The sequence below is a fragment of the Condylostylus longicornis genome, unplaced genomic scaffold (genome assembly GCF_029603195.1).
Source record: "Condylostylus longicornis isolate FDR11 unplaced genomic scaffold, ASM2960319v2 ptg000038l, whole genome shotgun sequence".
NCBI classification, from domain to species: domain Eukaryota; kingdom Metazoa; phylum Arthropoda; class Insecta; order Diptera; family Dolichopodidae; genus Condylostylus; species Condylostylus longicornis.
The window spans coordinates 5,460,039-5,478,678 of record NW_026578007.1 but is presented as its reverse complement, the minus strand read 5'-3'; the positions used below and the strand labels follow the sequence as shown (position 1 = coordinate 5,478,678).

The following is an 18,640-nucleotide window of genomic DNA, read 5'->3' as shown; positions in this document are numbered from 1 at the left end:
TTTCAAATAATTACAATCACGGTTCAGTTTTTTGAACTGTTCCTTACTTTTAGGCTAAAAATTATGCAAAGCGAATAAGTTAAAAAATCAAAGGATTTCTAAAAATTGTAAAAATCACAAGCTCAATAATTTATTAGGACTTTTGGATTAAATCAACCATTTGGATATTAAAATAAATTATACTCAATCGGAATTTAAACTCTCATTTATCTGAAAGCTATGTTTTTAAACTCGAATAAGTTGACAAAATTGAAACAAAGGCACTGAGAAGCATTTTTGTAAGGATTTTTTTAAATGTTATTCACAAAACTGCTACGGATGAAAGAACAATTAAATTAAATATAAAATTGCGACGGGAGTAGAAATTCTATATTAAGTTCCTCGGCGATATTTATATCTACTATTAGAATCTACTGCAGTCGTTGAAATCATTAAGGTGCGACCCACTGTTTATTGAAATTGTACCATATTTTTCTACGAATTTTTGTTTAACACTGCACTCGAATAAAGTTTCAAAACAAACTAAATAAATTTAAAAATTTTGTGTCATTTGATTTTGATTAACTGCTATGGGACAAATCTGTATACAGCCAAGCATAAATCTAATCTATCTAATGCCAAAAAGAAAAATTATAGTATAATACAAACATGCAAAATTTAATAGAAGCCTGAGTATTACAAAATGAAATGACAAATTAAGAATACCTCTGGAGTACAATTTTCATAAAATGTGGCTTTATGTCAGAATATGTGGAATGGTGTGCTCTTTTTTTTATGAAAATATTGAATCATAAATGACATTAAATTTAAATGAAGCTTTTTTTTTGTTTTCAAATAAAACGCTTATTTTATTTTCCGATTTCAATTTATATTTTATTTTAAAAACGAAATAATAAAAAATTTATCACATATGAAAAGATTTGGGAATGGCACATTACCAAAGTTAAAAATAAAATGACTGATTCTAGCATGATACAAGCATGATTTCAGTTTACGTGTATGAATGTCTTACACTAAAGTGACATTTTTAAAAATAGCGACTAGTGTGAGTAATCCACGATAATTGATTTCAATCTCAGTGAGAGGTTGCAATTATGTTTCCTTTAAAAATAATATTCTTGTGGTCACACGAGCTAGGAAAACACATTTAAATTTATGTATGTATGTTAATTTGAATATTATATGATAAATTTTGATTTTTTAAAAAAACTATTCTAGACTATTTTAGATTGAGAAAAATATAGAAGCTTCTAATTGGCATAAATTATATCAAAATTAATAGAACCAACTATGTATATCTGTGTTATGTGGAGTTTAATTTTATAATTTGCAGCCAAATTTTTAACAGTGATTCTGCTGAAATTAGGAAATAATTTGTTTTGAACTCTTTTTCTTACCCAGTTGTCAAATTTCTAACCCAGTTTTTTCATTTTAAACACTTTTTCATCTCACAATTTTCTGCAATTTCTTCTAGCTAAGAATGTCATTTAACCTTTTTAAAATAAACATACTTTAAATTAATTTTCATTGTTGTTATTGCAAATTGGAATATTTTGAAAATTTAAACGTATTGAAAGGATTGAAATTTATTTCGTGTGCGTTCATTCGTAAATAAATGCGTTTTGTCTATAATTCTATGGAATTTCTGTCTTTCATTTCAAAAGTTGATAATATAAAAATAATTTCTATTCAAATTTTAATTCATAAGAATGCTCTTATGGTTTTTATCACATTTTTTAAAGGTCAACGAAGAATTTGTGGAATTTTTAAAAATTAGCTTTAGAAAATTTTTTTCTGATATTAGTCTGTACGATAACGGAATGTCTCACCCTTGTCTGTACGTTAACGTGAGAATATTGTCTCACCCTTGTTTACTATATTGTAAATAAATCGTAACTACAAGAAAGCTTTTTTGCATTGGATAAGAGCACTTCGACGAAAGGTGTAGAATACTGAGTGATTACTTATCTGTTACAAAGGGTTTCTGTCTCAAATTATTTGAATATTGTAGTTTGGTGTAGATTTTAGATTGAAGATTTATAAATTTGTTTAGCTTTGTACTGCAACATGCGCGAATTTATTATGAACATTTCCCGAGCGTATATCATTTTCAGTAATTAAATTGGTTATTTTAGCCTCAAATATAGAATAACTAAAATTACAATGTTATCATAAATACAATCTAATACATGAAATGAAATGTGCTCTTTTACAAACCATTTCTTTGGTTAAAATTTGGTTTCTATTTCTGTTATTTAAAATTATTCCATTATAAGATTCTATTATGAGGAGAAGTTTGAATAAAGAAGGTTTTGACATACACACATATTATTTACGTCAAAAACTTCCAAACTTGATTTTTGAATTTATTTTGAATTTATTTTGTTATAAAGAAAAAAGGAAAAATTTTATAATAGAAATTTTGTAATTTGAACAAGATTATTTAAATGGAACTGCATAAATAAGGAAATAATAAGAATATAATTTATGCATGTATGTATGTGTTGATTTAAAAAATTGACATGTGTCAACAAGCCATTTTTTAAAAAAGATTAGAATATTATGGAAATTTTTTAAAATAAAGTTCAACATAGTAGAATAAAAATTCATGAATAATTATAGAAATAAAAAATAGATTTGTTTTTGTTATTAAAATCTTGTTAAATGAGAAATTCACTGAATTCTCTTCCTAATTTGATGAGAAGCATTAATTTATATTAAATTCTGCTTTTAATTCGGTTTTGCAATTATAAAAAAAGTATTTCTATTTGAAAACGAAAATTTTTGGGAACTCGTTTCCATAATACTAGTCAAATGAACCAGTTAATTATACATACATAAACTCGCGTTTAATATTTCTACAAGCAAAAATTGCATATCTTCAGGCGTTATATGCATTAAAAATTAGATTTTTTCTGAAAATGCCATACAAAATTCTAAATTTTATATTTTCTTTTAAAAATAAATCAATTAATATTAAAATTTCTAAAAGATTCAGTTCTTGCAGTCACTCACAAAGCGTAAATATTCCAAGTTAAAAATTAATGACTTAAGGACAAAAACCTTAAGTTTTTAATTAATGATCAAAGACTTAAAGACAAAAACCATTATTAAGTGAATTTACAAGAACTAGCTTTCTTCCTAGCTAGAAGTTCTTGTAAATTCACTTAATAATGGTACATTTTAAACTAGGTACATTATATACTAATTTTTTCAATTTAAAATTTTCCAGTTTCGTGAAATGTTAAACTTTTTTAAGGAATTAAACGTTATTAAAAAAATTAAAGTATAATTTTCTATAATTTTCTATTTCCTGTTGCAAAAAATCAACCGAAGAAAACATAATATATAAAAGAGAATATTCTGCAATATAATTAATCTGATTAAAAAATCATTAATTTCTTTATGAAGGCCATAATGAATGCTAATAGCGATTTTGAACAAGTAGTTTTCTCCTTTATAGTTTAATAACGTCTCTTATATTTATTATACTTATACAATATGCTTATTATGTCTTCTAACAAAAAATCGCAATATTTTAATAGGATTCTATTTTATTTGCGCTTACCTTTATATACTTTAATTAGGAAGACCTATATACTAAAATTTTCTAAATTTATCTATATTTATATAATATTAACTATAATATTTCTTATATACATTACATTAAGCATTTTATGAATGATATAACAGGAAATACCCACATAAAGAAAAATTTTTAATTAAAATTACCTTTAAATCCTTTAGCAATAGTATAAGAAAACACAAAATTTTTATGAATAACAACATCTTTTTACAACCTACAATAATACACTTGAAAAGGTACTAAAAAATGAAATTTTGATATAGAAAGATGATAAATAATGTAAATGTATATTTATTTATGTAATGAGATTTTACTATATAATAATATTATGCTTTTGAGGAGTCAACTTTGTAAATTTAAAAAAAAATGTTCGTTATATCAGAGCAGAATTAATATTATATTCTTTTCTGGGGTTTGTTGATATTTGGACAGTAATAAATTACGTATTTATAATGCTCATAAATTTGGTTTTCCTAACGTAGTAAATTTAAACTGTAAAAAACTGTAAAATTTTTTCAAATGAGATGAGTAATTTTAATGTTATAAATTATTTTCCCATGTTTATTAGGAATTAGAAAAGCAACAACACTTTTACACCAACTAAATTTCGTTTACATTGTAAATTCCTGTTGGGACCAAATGAATTGAACCTAATTTAAGCAGATTCATTATGAATATAAAATTTGACGATATTTTATCGATTAAAATATGAAAGATTTGAATTAGTAGTAAAATAAAGGACCACAGGGTTAGACATGGACTTTTTCTTCTCTATCACCATAAAATTTATGCTTTTTACCCCTAAATATATGCAATTAGATGTAGCATTATTTTAAATTTAAATTCAATTTTTACAAATTTAAAAAAAGAATCTCCAACATTCTTAAATCATTGTTTTCTGCACAAAACATGAAAAATTTTTTCTTTCGAGTATTTAACCTTGTACATAATTTCTAAATAAACTGCGTAAATGTTATATTCAAACTACATACATAAAATACACAAATACACCATTTAACTAAACTTATAATTGTACTAAAATATGAAAAGGTTTTTCCCTGAATGAATTTACGTTTATATTCAAATTGATTTTTAGCCTAAAGGGAATAGTTTCTGTTCTAATTTTCTTTTGCGAGGATTCATCCCTCTAATATTTCACATATTCATCATTCTTGCATTTTAAATGAAAAATGAAACGTTTTTATAATGCGTGCAATTCAAGTACGTATAAAAACTTTTCTTCATTAAAGAATACCACAATTTCTGAATTGTTATTGCGTGGGATGAAAAAAATTTTAAATACAATAATGTTCTAACTATGGTTTCAACCAAAAATACGACCAAAAATTTTATTAATTTCCATGTTTCGAGTTTTGTACTATAAAAGAGAAGAGTTTTATAATAAAAGTCAAATCAGAAAGATGAAAATGTTCTTAAAAAATGATTGTATAAGAGGAATAAAAAAGAAAAATTCATAAAAAATATTGAATGAAAGAAAAAGATAAAAAAATTGTGTTGAAATAACGCTGTAAGCGAGAAAAAGGGAAAAATTATGAAAAAAATGAAACAAAATTTTGCAAGGATTTTAATGGTGCCATTATAATTTCCATTCCTATTATTCCTTTTTTCATCATAAAAAAATTCTTAAAATTTTGACTTTAATTCGGTTATGACGTAAAAAGGTATTGAATATTGAACATTATAGATTTAGTGTATAAGTGTGTATACTATGTTCAGTGTGTTTTAAATTTAAAGTGAAATTTAAGAGTTCAAGGGCATCATGGAATTTATATAAAGGAAAAAAATAATGACAAGATCAGTAAACTTTTCTCGGTAAAAATTTTCTTATAACTTTGATTTTAACTTGAAAAGTAATTTTGTCGTTATCGATTGCAACAGCTGGCAAGAAGATTTTGAAAAGTTGTAAATTGACATTGTTTATAATGAAATTTGCTACTAGTATATGCCCTCGGTACTATTTATATTACCACTTCCAACGTTATATAATAAATTTAGTTTGAACTTAAAACCATCACAATTTAAAATTCTTTGGTTTGTTTATTCGATGTATGTTGAATTTTATTGCGAAAGACACTTTACATTTTAGTAGAGAATATGAAGTTACCATTTGCAAGCAAGTTAAGGACACTTTATCAATAAATTTCAAGATTATTTCACCAATAACTTAAGCAGTTTAAAATTGCATTTTATTAAAAATTTTTCTACAATTCATAATTTATTTTAACATTTTTCAAACAAGAATTGAGAATAATAATTGCTATATTTCTAAATTTGTAATTTCGATAATTCCCCGCATTAAAGTTAATTTCGATAATTCCCCGCATAAAGACATTTTAGTCATATTAGTCGAAAATATTAATCGTTTTATTAAGTGCCGCAAAATGAGAATATTTTTTTGTGTGAAATAAAAACAAAATATTTTCATAGCTTTGAGGAACCTGATAAACTGCACAAATTGTACTATGTAAGAATTATAAAAAGTTTTCCTTCAATTTAAAATATAAAATCATATTTGGTGGTTGGAATAATTTTATCTATTTTAAAATCACACAACGATACAACAAAAATTACCGCTTCTAATTCAAATTTTTTGAATTCAGTTTTCTGCCCTGTTTTAGAGTGTGTTTTTTAATTAAATTCAATACCGCGATATTTTGCGATATCATCCAAACTTAAAAAAAATTTTAATTTAATACCGTGATATATTGAAATAGCACACGCTTTTCTCAAATCAGTTGTGGGAACATTTTGGTTTATACCAATTTTATAAAAAGAAATCGAGATTTAAAAAAATTTTCATTTTGTATCCGGAAATCACCAATTACCATTTTGTTTTTCAAAATTTTGTTTCAATTAACTATAATTTAATGAAAACTCGGAAAACTGCGTCTATGACAAGGACATTTACTAGTAGAATAAGGACAATTACTTAATTGCGAATACACTTTATGATAAACTCAAACTCGATACAAATGTATTCTAAACAGTCTTAAACTACACATCTAGTTTCACTTCCCTTCTAAAAATCTATTACCGTAGCAACATTTTTTAAAGTAATTTTCATCAAAAGCAAATTTTAAATTTAATTAAACTAATTCTAATTGTATTGAAAACAAAACATGAATACGACACTTAAAGAATGTGATTATCCCTGAATATCTAAAATATTTTCTAATAAGATTAAAATTAAAAAAAATTCAGATCAAATTCAATTAAAACAATTCTCTAAGTTAATGTAATCATGACATTCAAAAAAAAATTTCCTTATTTTAAAACGTTTACACAAAATTTGCTTAAAATTTATTTTGTCATTAATGTTTAAGGATCTACATACCACATAATTTAATTATTCTAAAATTTTCTATAAAAAAAAAGGTTTCTATTTGTTTCTAGATTTTCGTATACCAACATATTTGAATTACGTGTCTTAAAAAGTAAATATATACAAAATGAACATTTAAACCACGTTCTTTTTAATTGTGAATGTTCCGCTTCAATTTCATTAAATTAAATCGCGTAAATATGTTTTAAATGCAAGAATATTCGAAATATCTACGCAAATAAAGTATTTATGTAGGTAAGTAAAATTGTTCGTAAGTTAAATTAAATTTTATTTAAAATGAAATTGTATGTATATAAATTTGTAGTTTAATAAGAACATGTTTCAAAAATAGGAGGTAAAGCTACTGAAAATTATTTTTCCAGAATTATTAAAATTATTTTTTATTTATTTACAAAATGAGAAAGGTGAAGTGATCTGACACAGATTCTAAATTTCGACATTTTGTTAAAATTTACGATATCGATAGGCAAAAATATTATTTAAAGATTTAATAAAAAGATATGAAATGAAACTTAATCTAAAATGATCACTGAACAAATTAAACAAACTAACGAAAAGGCCGAAATAGCAACTATGATATCTTAATAATGAATGTTTTCTAAAAGTCATATGATAACTGAGATGAGTTCTCACATAGTCCCTGTATAGAACTGTGCGATATTTTAGTAGAATGTTGATTCGGTTTAATATATACTAGGGAAGTTTGAACATTTTGAAGGTTTTTGAATTTTCAAGGAATAAACACGTTTGTTCGTATTAAAATAAAAAACCCTTTGTGAGGAGAGCTATTTTAAATTTTTATTATAAGACAGGAGAACGGAGACTTTTATGGGCACTGCACTAGTATGCGTTAACTGTTAAGTAAAAATGTCAATTACTTTTATTCATATTCATATTAGATTTGTAGTTCTTTATAATTTAAATGAAATAAAACAATAAAGATGCGCAACTGATATCAAACGAAAGCTAAAAATTTAAATTTCAATAGTAAAGGACGATCACTTTGTATCTTTATGTTGGATAGTTTAATGCGTTTTCCTGTCTACATTTGTATAATACTAGCTCAGTTCTACAGGAGTAAATCTTCTCCCAAAAATAATTTAATTTTATTTGATTACTTTGCAGTAATAAATTCTTTTAAAATTATTGATGGTTTTGATAATTTTATTTTCATTTATTTGCATTGTATATACATACAATAATTGCAGATATTTGGGTATAAATACAAAATCTTGCCCCTCCCACAACCAAATTGCAATCTTCATGAAAAGAAATTAAAACTGAAATTAAAGAAATCGAGCCAGGAAAAAAAAACTCAACGAAGAAAAATAAAGAGAAAAAGAAAAACGGAACACGCATTGCGTGTTTTCTCTTAATAACAATCAATACGAACGAACATCCTTATTTAATGTATATTACGTGTAGAAAGTCAGTCACACCTTAAATCAATCTAATATTCACATACATATATACATATATGTAATATAATATCATACAGTAAACAATAATATTAAATTATATTGTGATTATAAAATGAAATTTTATATGTTCATATGTATGTATGTACATATTAAGTATTAGAACAATTTCTTAGCATATGTTCGAACAAAACAAAGTAGATACAATATGTTTGAACGTATAGTTTGGTTGTGGTTGTTTTACCAAAATATTGAAGAACATGAAAACAATAACGAAATTGTAAAACTTAAAATGTGGGTGTATTAACACTTTTGTACTTTTCTTTCATTAAAATTTTAAGAATAAATTAAATATATATACATACACATACTATATACATTTTATTCTATTACATGACGTTTAACATTAATTTCAACAATTTAGACTTAAATTTTTGACATTGTTAGTTAGGATCAAATTACTGAAATAAATTTCTGGTTATTTTTGTTAAATTAAATTGTGTTTCGTCCGTCTGTTTCATAATTTAATTTTTGTTTTATTATTACGAGACTTCAATTAAAAATTAATTGGTAAAACTGAAAAAGTGTTATTGACTGTTGTTCTCTGTGATCCTTACTTACGAAATTTTAAAAATATTGAATTAAATGCTTGAATTTGTATATTAAACATAATTTATTTAATTTTAAAATAAACATTCCGAAATTGCGTCTGCCACCTGAGTTTTCAGCTGTTGTAGTTTCCAAATAAAATAGATTGTAAAAGCTTATCCACAGTTTTGAATTTACTGCTTCCGCAGCACTTGCAAGTGAAATGTACCATCACTAAATTTGTAACGACATTGCTGCACACCATTTGCCATAATGTGCTAGAGATTCCTGTAGACGATAGCCTGTAGACGTGCCTAATGGTGGATATTTGAAGAGCTGCATTTTTAATGAAAATGATGGAAAATTAAAAAATCTAGACCGACTTTGCAAAAACCCTGTTATTTTAAAATTAAACCAACTTTAAATTTAATTTTTAGTTAGTACGAAGCAAACTATATTAGTTCGAATGAGTGGAAGTATAAATCGATTTATACATCAAGTTGAAATAAGATTGGTTTGAGTTAGAAAAAAACTCATACGGTAAGTATCAGGGTACTGGAACATTAAGAGCGCTATGTGATATAATTTTGTGAGAGAAAAGTAAATTGTTTATCCGATGATTTTTATAATAATTTTTCTGCGCAGAAGCTTTAGAATGAAGTGTGCTATAATTGCTTTTATTTCGAATGTATCGTTGAATTGAAATTATAAAACTGGTGTAATCTCATTGTGATTCATTTCGAAAACGTGTCATATACAGCTGCAGTTTTATTTTTAAAGAATTATCACACAATTAGCTGTGATTTACGAAAAATTAAGAAAGAAATTACCTTAGTTTAATTTAAAATCAATAATTTTTACTTGACTTGTTTTAGAAATTTTAAAATTTTATACTTTACTTCACAAACTTTTTCATATTCTTAATTAAGTTTACAATATTATTATACATATATGCGTTTTAGAATTTAATTTATTTAATTACATTATACAATTTTCATATAACAGAACAAAATACTTTTTAAGCCAATTAATTCAACGTTTACAATTCTTTATTTATAAAAAAATATTTTAATTCAATTTTATTTCTTATACAATCTGTATACTAGTAGGGTGTAACAGGTTGCTGTTATATTATGTTTTACATTAATATGTAAGTATACATACATAAATACATTAATAATTTTTATATTACTCGTATATTGTTGTTCTCTTAAACAAAAAAAAATGTAGGTTATGTTTTTAATGTTATCATTTTATAGATTGGGGTGGTATTGGTGTTTAAGGATGAAATAGATACATTTTATACGTTTAATACGTATAATTTATGTGTGTATATTTTTTAAGGAGTATATTATAATAACTATATTTTATGTATACATATATATTAGTATTTGTATAATAGAATTTTCATTTTATAACGTATTCTCAATTCTTACATCGTATAATATTTGTGCACGTTTTAATATATAATAGTTATATTATTAACGTTTTCACTTTTAATGTCACCCTATAATTATGTAGACACATGTATAAATTGCAATGAATAAATTTTATAAAAAAGACAATAATATAATAGTATAGGTTTCCACGTTATGAAAATTTAACTATTATTTATATTTCTATATATAATACATATTATATTATATATTATATAAGTGTTTTTAAAGAGGATATGAAAAAGAAAATATAGGTTTGTAATTCTCCCTGTTTTTGTTTTCCTTTATAATTTGTAATTGTTTATCTTTACATGAAAAGTCATTTATTTTAAATGATGAAAGGAAAGACTTATATTTATTTAATATTGTGTAGATGTATGCAATATATTTCGTTGAAAAGCTAAAATAAGAGTAATATGTGTGGCTTAATATAAAAGTATAATAATAATCAATATTCTTTTCTTTCACATATTGTAAATAAAATATAAAATTCAAACAAATTAGTAATATTAATTACAAGGATTTTTAATTGAAAATATTTTAGTACCTAGCTATTACCTATACATAGATATAATATATTAAAAATTAATTCAAATTAAGATTGTAGAATTATAAAGAAAATTATGGTCATTAATCATTAGCGCTAAATAAATATGTTCTTTAATAAATTAAGTCAAAAATGAAAAAGTTTCACTCAAATGTGCAATGGTTAAATTGAAATTAAAGTAAATTTTTAAAAATGTTGAGAATATGAGTTAAAATTCTGAAACTTGCAGGTGATTGTATAAATAAGATTCGTGAAAGAATTATGCAAATCACTAAGATATTTTTCTTGAAAGAGATTTTGTGAATTCTCAACTTTTTGTAAAATATTTTACTTATAGATGTCATCCAGTCAATGCAGCTATTGTTAAAGAAAACAATTTAAAAGCTAGATAATCGGCCATTATATGCATTAAGCATTGTTCCTAGATTTTGTTTGATAGAAGGAATAATATTATTATAGATCCCCACAATTTTAATAGAAAAATTAGTAAAAACCATTTTAGATGTTTGAACCCTGATTTTAAATAAAAATGTTTTTACTCTACATTTTCCTTTAGTTTTCTTTTAGGATTATTGATTTCGAATATTTACACATAAGAAAATCTTACAAGAAGCTTATTAGTAAATAACCCTTGAGCAAGTTTTAAGTCTAATATTATTACAAATTGAAATAGATAACAATTTTCATATTTTACGTGTAAAAAGTTAATGGATTCCTCATTCATCTTTATAAATTTATGCCTCAGAAAAAAACCAATTTCCCGTTTAAAACTACAAAATAATTTTAATTATTTGTAAGTTACAAAGTAAATCAACAAAATATTTTCTCTTTGTCTTTTATTATTATCGTTTTTTTTATCAGCTTTTTAATCCTTTTACTACTGACACAATCAATTTGTTTCATATTAAAATTGAGTAATTGTTTTTGTTTACACTGAACCGTTTTCAAACAGAACTGGAAAATTAAATATTCGCTAAAAATTTCAAAAAGGTTCTCGTATATTTTAATATGAAAATTTTAGTCTGCTTTGTATATTATTTTAAAATACGAAGATTTTAGATCTTAGATAGATATTAGATATTAGACAAAGGGCACAAATATTTTCTCATATTTGGATTGTTATCACTTTGGAATTAAAAAGCAATATTGGAAGGATTGCTACTGATTTAAAATTGAACATGAGCTTTACATATAACAAGTACTTTTTTGTTACTTCGAAATATTTTTGATCAATTAAATATTCATATTTGTAGTATGTTTTAATATGGTTTGATATTATGTGGGGGGTGTTTTACATGAAATATTTTTGGATTTTACTGTAAATAGTTATAATGAGAAAAATAAATTCAAGGTTAAAAGATTTTATTGATTTTATTAAACAAATTGTGTTTTAATATAGACACTAGAGTATTAAAGGAAATTTGTTTTTGGTTTTAGATTATATTCGAGTAAATAATAAGCTATACCATAAGCTTGTAATGTATATTATTGTATATCTATAATATGTTCGTATAATAAATTTATATACTATTGTTTTATTAGATGTATCAATAAAATCAAAGTTATTATGTCGAAAAAATTAATATTTAATAATATAATCAATATTAATAAACATAGGGTAAAGTTTAATGCAATTTTAGGGGAAAAATTTTTATATTAATTGTAGATTATTATTATATGAAGAATTATTAAATTTTAGGGAAGAATTTGATTTTCTAGGATCGAACTATATATTTTAATAAATATTTGTACACTCACTCTTACATGAATTTAAATTTTAAATGAATTTAATAATATTAATTAATAATATTCTTTATATGGTTTAGTAAAATTAAACATTATTCAATTAAGGAAGCGTATTAATTTTGTTATTATTTCAATTTAATTAACATTTTTATTACATAATTTAATTACGTTATTTACAGTAAATTTTTAAAATTTTCGTACGATAAAATTTTTATGTCGACCGTGGAGTGTTTGAATATAAAACATAATTTTCCATTTACAAAACGGCCTAGTTTTAAAACTAACTTGACTCAAATTTGAAACACAGAGTGCAAGTTGTTTTAAAATTTCATGTTCAAGATATTATGTACAATATTGAAAATTCCTTGCTTGTATTATTAATGAGTTTAAAATGAAGTCATGTAAAATTTTATAATTGATGTTAGAAAAATTTTGGTATTTTACTTGAAATTTTGAAAATTATGTAAGAAATCAAAATAAATTATCAACTAAAATGAAAGAAAATAGCAAATCAAATACTGAAATTTTTCTAGTCCTCACAATTAATTTACATCATAGCTCTTTGCAAAACGTTTTTATATTAAAAGATGTAAAGGGATATTGCAAGATATTTTTACATGAACCATTAATGATTAATGGTTCTTGTCTTGAATATTATTGTTGCTTGGACCAATTTTTTCTTTAACCCAAACAACAATATTCTCTATATTGGCACATTGAAAACTGAAGGAATGAATTCACGTACCAAATTTTTTAACCGTTGATGACGGAAATTTACAAAATTTGGAATTTGATACAAAATTGTATAATATAATTTATCCAATCTTTAATGTGCTAGCATCTTAATTATATAGAATTAAAGTTTCCGTACTAGCTATTACTTATTGAACAGAGATACATTCATTTATTTCTTAAAATTTATTAAATTAATTTATCTCAAATTTCTCAAAATTAATCCTAATTATTTGGAATTATAACCAAATCTTAAGAGGACTAAAATTTTAGTGACTTTTTGGAAAAAAAACGATATTGTATATATAACTTTTATAATATCAAAAAAAAATTTAATTTTTTTATGAACTTGAAAAAAATTTTGGTAAAATGAAAGAAGCGTTTTGTTAGCACCATCGTATGATGACCATTTTGTCTATAAAAGAGAAAAAATTCAACATTAAAAATTTTACGATTGACTGTAGCCAAAACTTCCCAAAATATTATATGAAAATGAAAAAATTCTCAATTCATTTTTATGGTCCTATAAAAAATTGACCATTACGCGTTTGGTTGTTACAAAGTCTTAAATTATTTTTCTTTTTTTATTCTATTTTTTAATATGTTTTTTACATTTTTTTTATGTAAAATCTTCTGTATTATGTACTTTTATATAATTAAGTTCAAATGACATAGAAAAAGGAGGCACAAGAATAGGAAAAAAAATATGGTCAAAAATCTCATGGTAAAGGAAAAAAAGCATACAAGAAATTTCATCAACAAAATTAATTCTATTACTATTCAATTTTTTCTAATTTGTGTTCGTCAGCTCCAACTATACTAAAAATTATATTAATATATTTGCCTCTAAGATATTGATATTAGAATTATCTGATGCCGCTCGAGTAGTACAAATTTTTATGCGAAGATGATTAGGGGTGTAGTAAGTTTTATTATCTTGCAAATTTTTGTGATTTCAAAAATCAATAGAAAGGAGTTATTTTATAAGAAAAAAAAACTATAGCAATAGTTATTATTATAATGCTTTTGTTGATTTTTTATCAACAATGACTGATATTGAATTTGAAGGTTACATTTGCAGATTTTCAACTTCGCTCTCATTATTTATGATTAAGTAGCTTCCAATATGGTCTCACAAATTGAAATAGTCCATACTTTCAATCAAAAACTCATCAAAACCACTTTTCTTAGATTTTTTTAAAATTTCATAATCCTGGAATCATCAAACAAACTTTACATTCTAAACGTTCTTTCATTCTATTTTTTTCATTTATAAAATTGATTTTTTTTTAAATTATAAAATTATGATAATAGCAACAACATAATAATAAATTTATTATTCGGAGATGCGGTGCAAAATAGTACTATTAATACCATTATTGCTGTTTCTTAAAATATGCAGGACACTCATCAACAGTAACTTAAAAGAAAATAAAATCGAGGACAATATTTTCTTTTTTTCAATTTTCTTTTTTCAATTTCAAAAATTCCTTTTCATAATATTCATAATTCATAAGTGATACTTTAATAATGGGAGTTGAAATTTATGTAGGGGGAAGGTTGAAAAAATATGCTTGGGAAGCTATTAAAGTATGAAATACATAGAAAGGCGAATATTTTAAAAAATCTCATTTTGCGTAATAAAGACCAAAAAAAACGGTGATGGTGAGTTAATATAAGATATAAATTCTTAATAGTCCACGCCAGGACATAATTTTCTACATAAATAAGATATTTTTATGGGGTCTTAAATAATTTGTTACTTAACATTTTAATGATAATTGAGGATAATTTTTTTTGTAATTTAATGGAAATTTCTAAAAATAACTGAAAGGATAATTTGAAGGAACAGGTATTTGTTTTTTTGTTTCAAAATTTGAGGAATTTTTAAAAAATAAATAGATCCTTTTTCGCTTAAGCCCACATATAAATTTAATTTTTTTATTTTATTCTTTAATATTTTTATTTTTTTTTTATTTAAAATTTAATTAATACACCCATATTATATTTTTAACGTCCGTATTGCATACAATAAGAGAGGTTGTGTGACGGCACCAAATTTCAGATACTTAGTTTTCGATTTTAGGGAAATGTCGGTCTGTCTGTCTGTCTATATCTCAATCTCTTGGTGTGCATGCGAGTATTTCAAGTCTGCACTGATTTTGATGAAATCATTCCTCAGCAATCGGACCTTTTTGCGTGTTGATTTTATATTTTTGCACATATAAAAAGGAATAGGCGACCTTGAAAATATAAAAAATATTTAAATTTGGGATGTTAAAATAATGAAGCTGTAAATAAGTTTTTGGAAAGATCAGCGTTCGCTAACCGAACTAATTTTTTGAAATTCAATATTTAAGTTGCGGTTATTATTGGAACCAATTGACAACATTTTCAGGGAATTCGGAAAAAGGCACAAAGCGAAATTTATCTACTAAGAGATAAATTTTCATTTTCAAGAAATGTTAACAAAAACCTTACTAGTTTCTCCAAAATTGTAAAGAAGCGTTTAGAAGATATTTTCATAATCTCCTGTAACACTTGTATTAAACTATAAAATATACTTTGGTCGGTTCTTCGCGGTTCTGACCACATCAATTTTGTTTTTTTTTGGTTTTGCAAACTGTTATTGAATTTCAAAATAAAAAATCACCTTTAATTCCCTTAATTATTAAAGGCTTGAATTCATTACTAAGAATTTTTTTTAAAAGGGAAAATATTGAATAATTTGTTGTAATAAAAGAGAGAAAAATATGCAATTAAAATATTCAATAACAGATAATTGCAATATTTTGTATTTCATTAAAATTCTTTTTGAAACTTTTTTTTTTGAAAAGGAATTTTACATTAAAAAACCTAAGGTAAATAAAGCTTTTTTTGTTAATATTTTGTTTGTAAGGTAGTGTTTTGACATTGAAATGACATTGCCAATTAAATTTTTACAATAATTTTGGGGGCTCCAATTAAAATCTCGTTTCACCGATAAATGCGTTTATGGAGTTTTTTCTAACACTTATAGAAATTTAAGCAACTTAGCTTTTGTTCTTTCTTAGTTCTTTATTGTTCATTTGTTGACTTTATACTAAATTCTTACACACACTACTGTGGCTTAATTTTGGCATGATCACAGATTTTGTCACTTGCCAAGAATTTTCATATTATAATTCAACATAATATTGTTAGACTTATAACAAGAAGTTATTAGACTTCAACATAATATTATTAGTAATGGTAAATATACAGAAATTGGAGTTCATATGAGTACAACAAAACAAAAGTTGACATGAGTGCAAATTGTTAGGTTATGTTTGAAAAAATCATTTCAAATTATTGGTTGCACAGTAAATTTTTATAAAGTATAAAAGGGAATTATTAACACTACGCAATCATTTAGATTTCACGATATGTTTTAAATTGTGCTTCATCCTATTGTGAAGTGGAACTATTTCAAGTCGAATAGATTTATTTTCGAATCTTGTTTTCAATATAATATGCATTTCAAGTATGAATGTCAAAAATTTCCGCAGTATAATTATAGTTAGAATTGAATAAATTTTGGCGGACGGAAAAAATTGTAAATTAAATTTCAATTTCCAGGTGAAATATGAGATCTTACAAAATATTAGACATTGTTAAGTATATTTCTCAATTAAAATTTCTGATATTTCGAATTTTTAAAACATATTTAAATTTTTAAGAACGATTTTAATTAAAACTTTGTTTCGATATTTTAAGCCTAGATCTTATTAACAATAAAAAGTAAATATTTCTTACCTTTTTCATAAAGGACATCACATTTGTTGGCAACATGTTTGCAGATTTTATTTTTTCTCTTTCTAATTGGTTTGATTACTGTATAGTTAATTACAATGTTATTGTGTTCTTTCTATTCATATATTTGAAACTTCTACAACTTCTTCTTCTTGTTTTAGGAAATTAATTCTATACGATGTGGTTATTTATTCCATTCTAAATTGATTGGGAAAAGGGGACTACATTTTAAAATTAAGCTATTATACTTAATGAAATCCCTGTTGAATTTTCAATTTACAATAATTGTTGATTGTTCAATTTTGTTTTTGTTTTTTTTTTGTTGATTGTAATTTAATAAATTAGAATAAAAATTATTGATTATGTTGATTTATCAATATTTTGATATCAAATTATGTTCAGTTATATAAAAGTGATACCCAATAGGTGTTCTTTAGTTTCAATAGATTATCATCTCACTCATACACAATATATGATTTGAATGGGGTTATAGAGATACTACAAATATGGACAGGTAGCTGCTGTTTTATTTATTAAGCGTGAAAAATTATTTGTCTTTCAAGTAGTTTTTGTTTCTGTTAGGTGAATAGTTCGAATCATGAGCTCTTTCCACAAACTTTTTTAATTATTATTCTTCAATAACATTCTCAATTTATTTAATAAAAATATAGAAATAGAAGAAAAGATGTAGCAAAATTTCAATGTTTGAGTAATACGTTGAGTTTTCCCAGATTTGTTGGTATTATTCTTTTGCTTCGTTTCAAGAGGATGACAATTTTTATAATCACTTTAATTAAAATATAAAACGTAATGAATAACTTTGGTTTGGCGGATATCTCCTTTTGCCTCTTCTTTTCAACTATTTACTAAAAAATATTGGAATAATGATTTTCCGTTACTGCATTCATCTGCTTCAATATGAAAAGAACATGAAAAAATAAAGATTTTAATTTATTAATTTTGTATGAACGTGAGTGCCTCAATCAATGTATTCTCGAGCGATGTATTCGTGTGATTTAGAACGTGTACTTATTTTAGTTTATTGCAAATTTTTCCGAATAAATACTTTCTGTCTTTTCTTTCTGTTGGCTATCTTTTGTCAACTCAAAATAATGAATACGAAATTTTTATATTATTTTCATTTCTGTTAAAGTCCTTTTATTTTATAGAATTGTTGCTTTTGGTAAAGAACATAAAATATTCTTTTATTTTATTCTTTTTCTATTATAATTAAATTTGAAGTCTTAAAATGATAAAACAATGAATTTTCAACCCTTTAAATGGGATAGTTCAATTCCAGGTTAATTTAAAATATTCTTTCTTGCAATATTTGTATATACGTGATAATATTGTATGTATGTATAATATAGCACCAACACATACATATGATATTGTGATATACTAAAAGGTCTTACAAATTATTGAAGATTTATAATAGAAAAAATTAAAGTA

At 24.0% G+C, this 18,640-nt stretch overlaps 1 protein-coding gene across 2 annotated transcripts in view; it reads right to left on the bottom strand.

The window, feature by feature from the left end:
- LOC129608970 (regulating synaptic membrane exocytosis protein 2) overlaps positions 1-17,867 on the bottom strand; it is a 166,979-nt gene extending 149,112 nt beyond the window's left edge. For both annotated transcript variants that reach the window (XM_055520777.1, XM_055520778.1), the window contains exon 1: positions 17,192-17,867. In XM_055520777.1, coding sequence (XP_055376752.1) covers positions 17,192-17,227 — 36 coding nt within the window. In that variant the 5' untranslated portion in view covers positions 17,228-17,867. The remainder of the gene's footprint in view (positions 1-17,191) is intronic.
- Between the last annotated feature and the right edge of the window lie 773 nt (positions 17,868-18,640).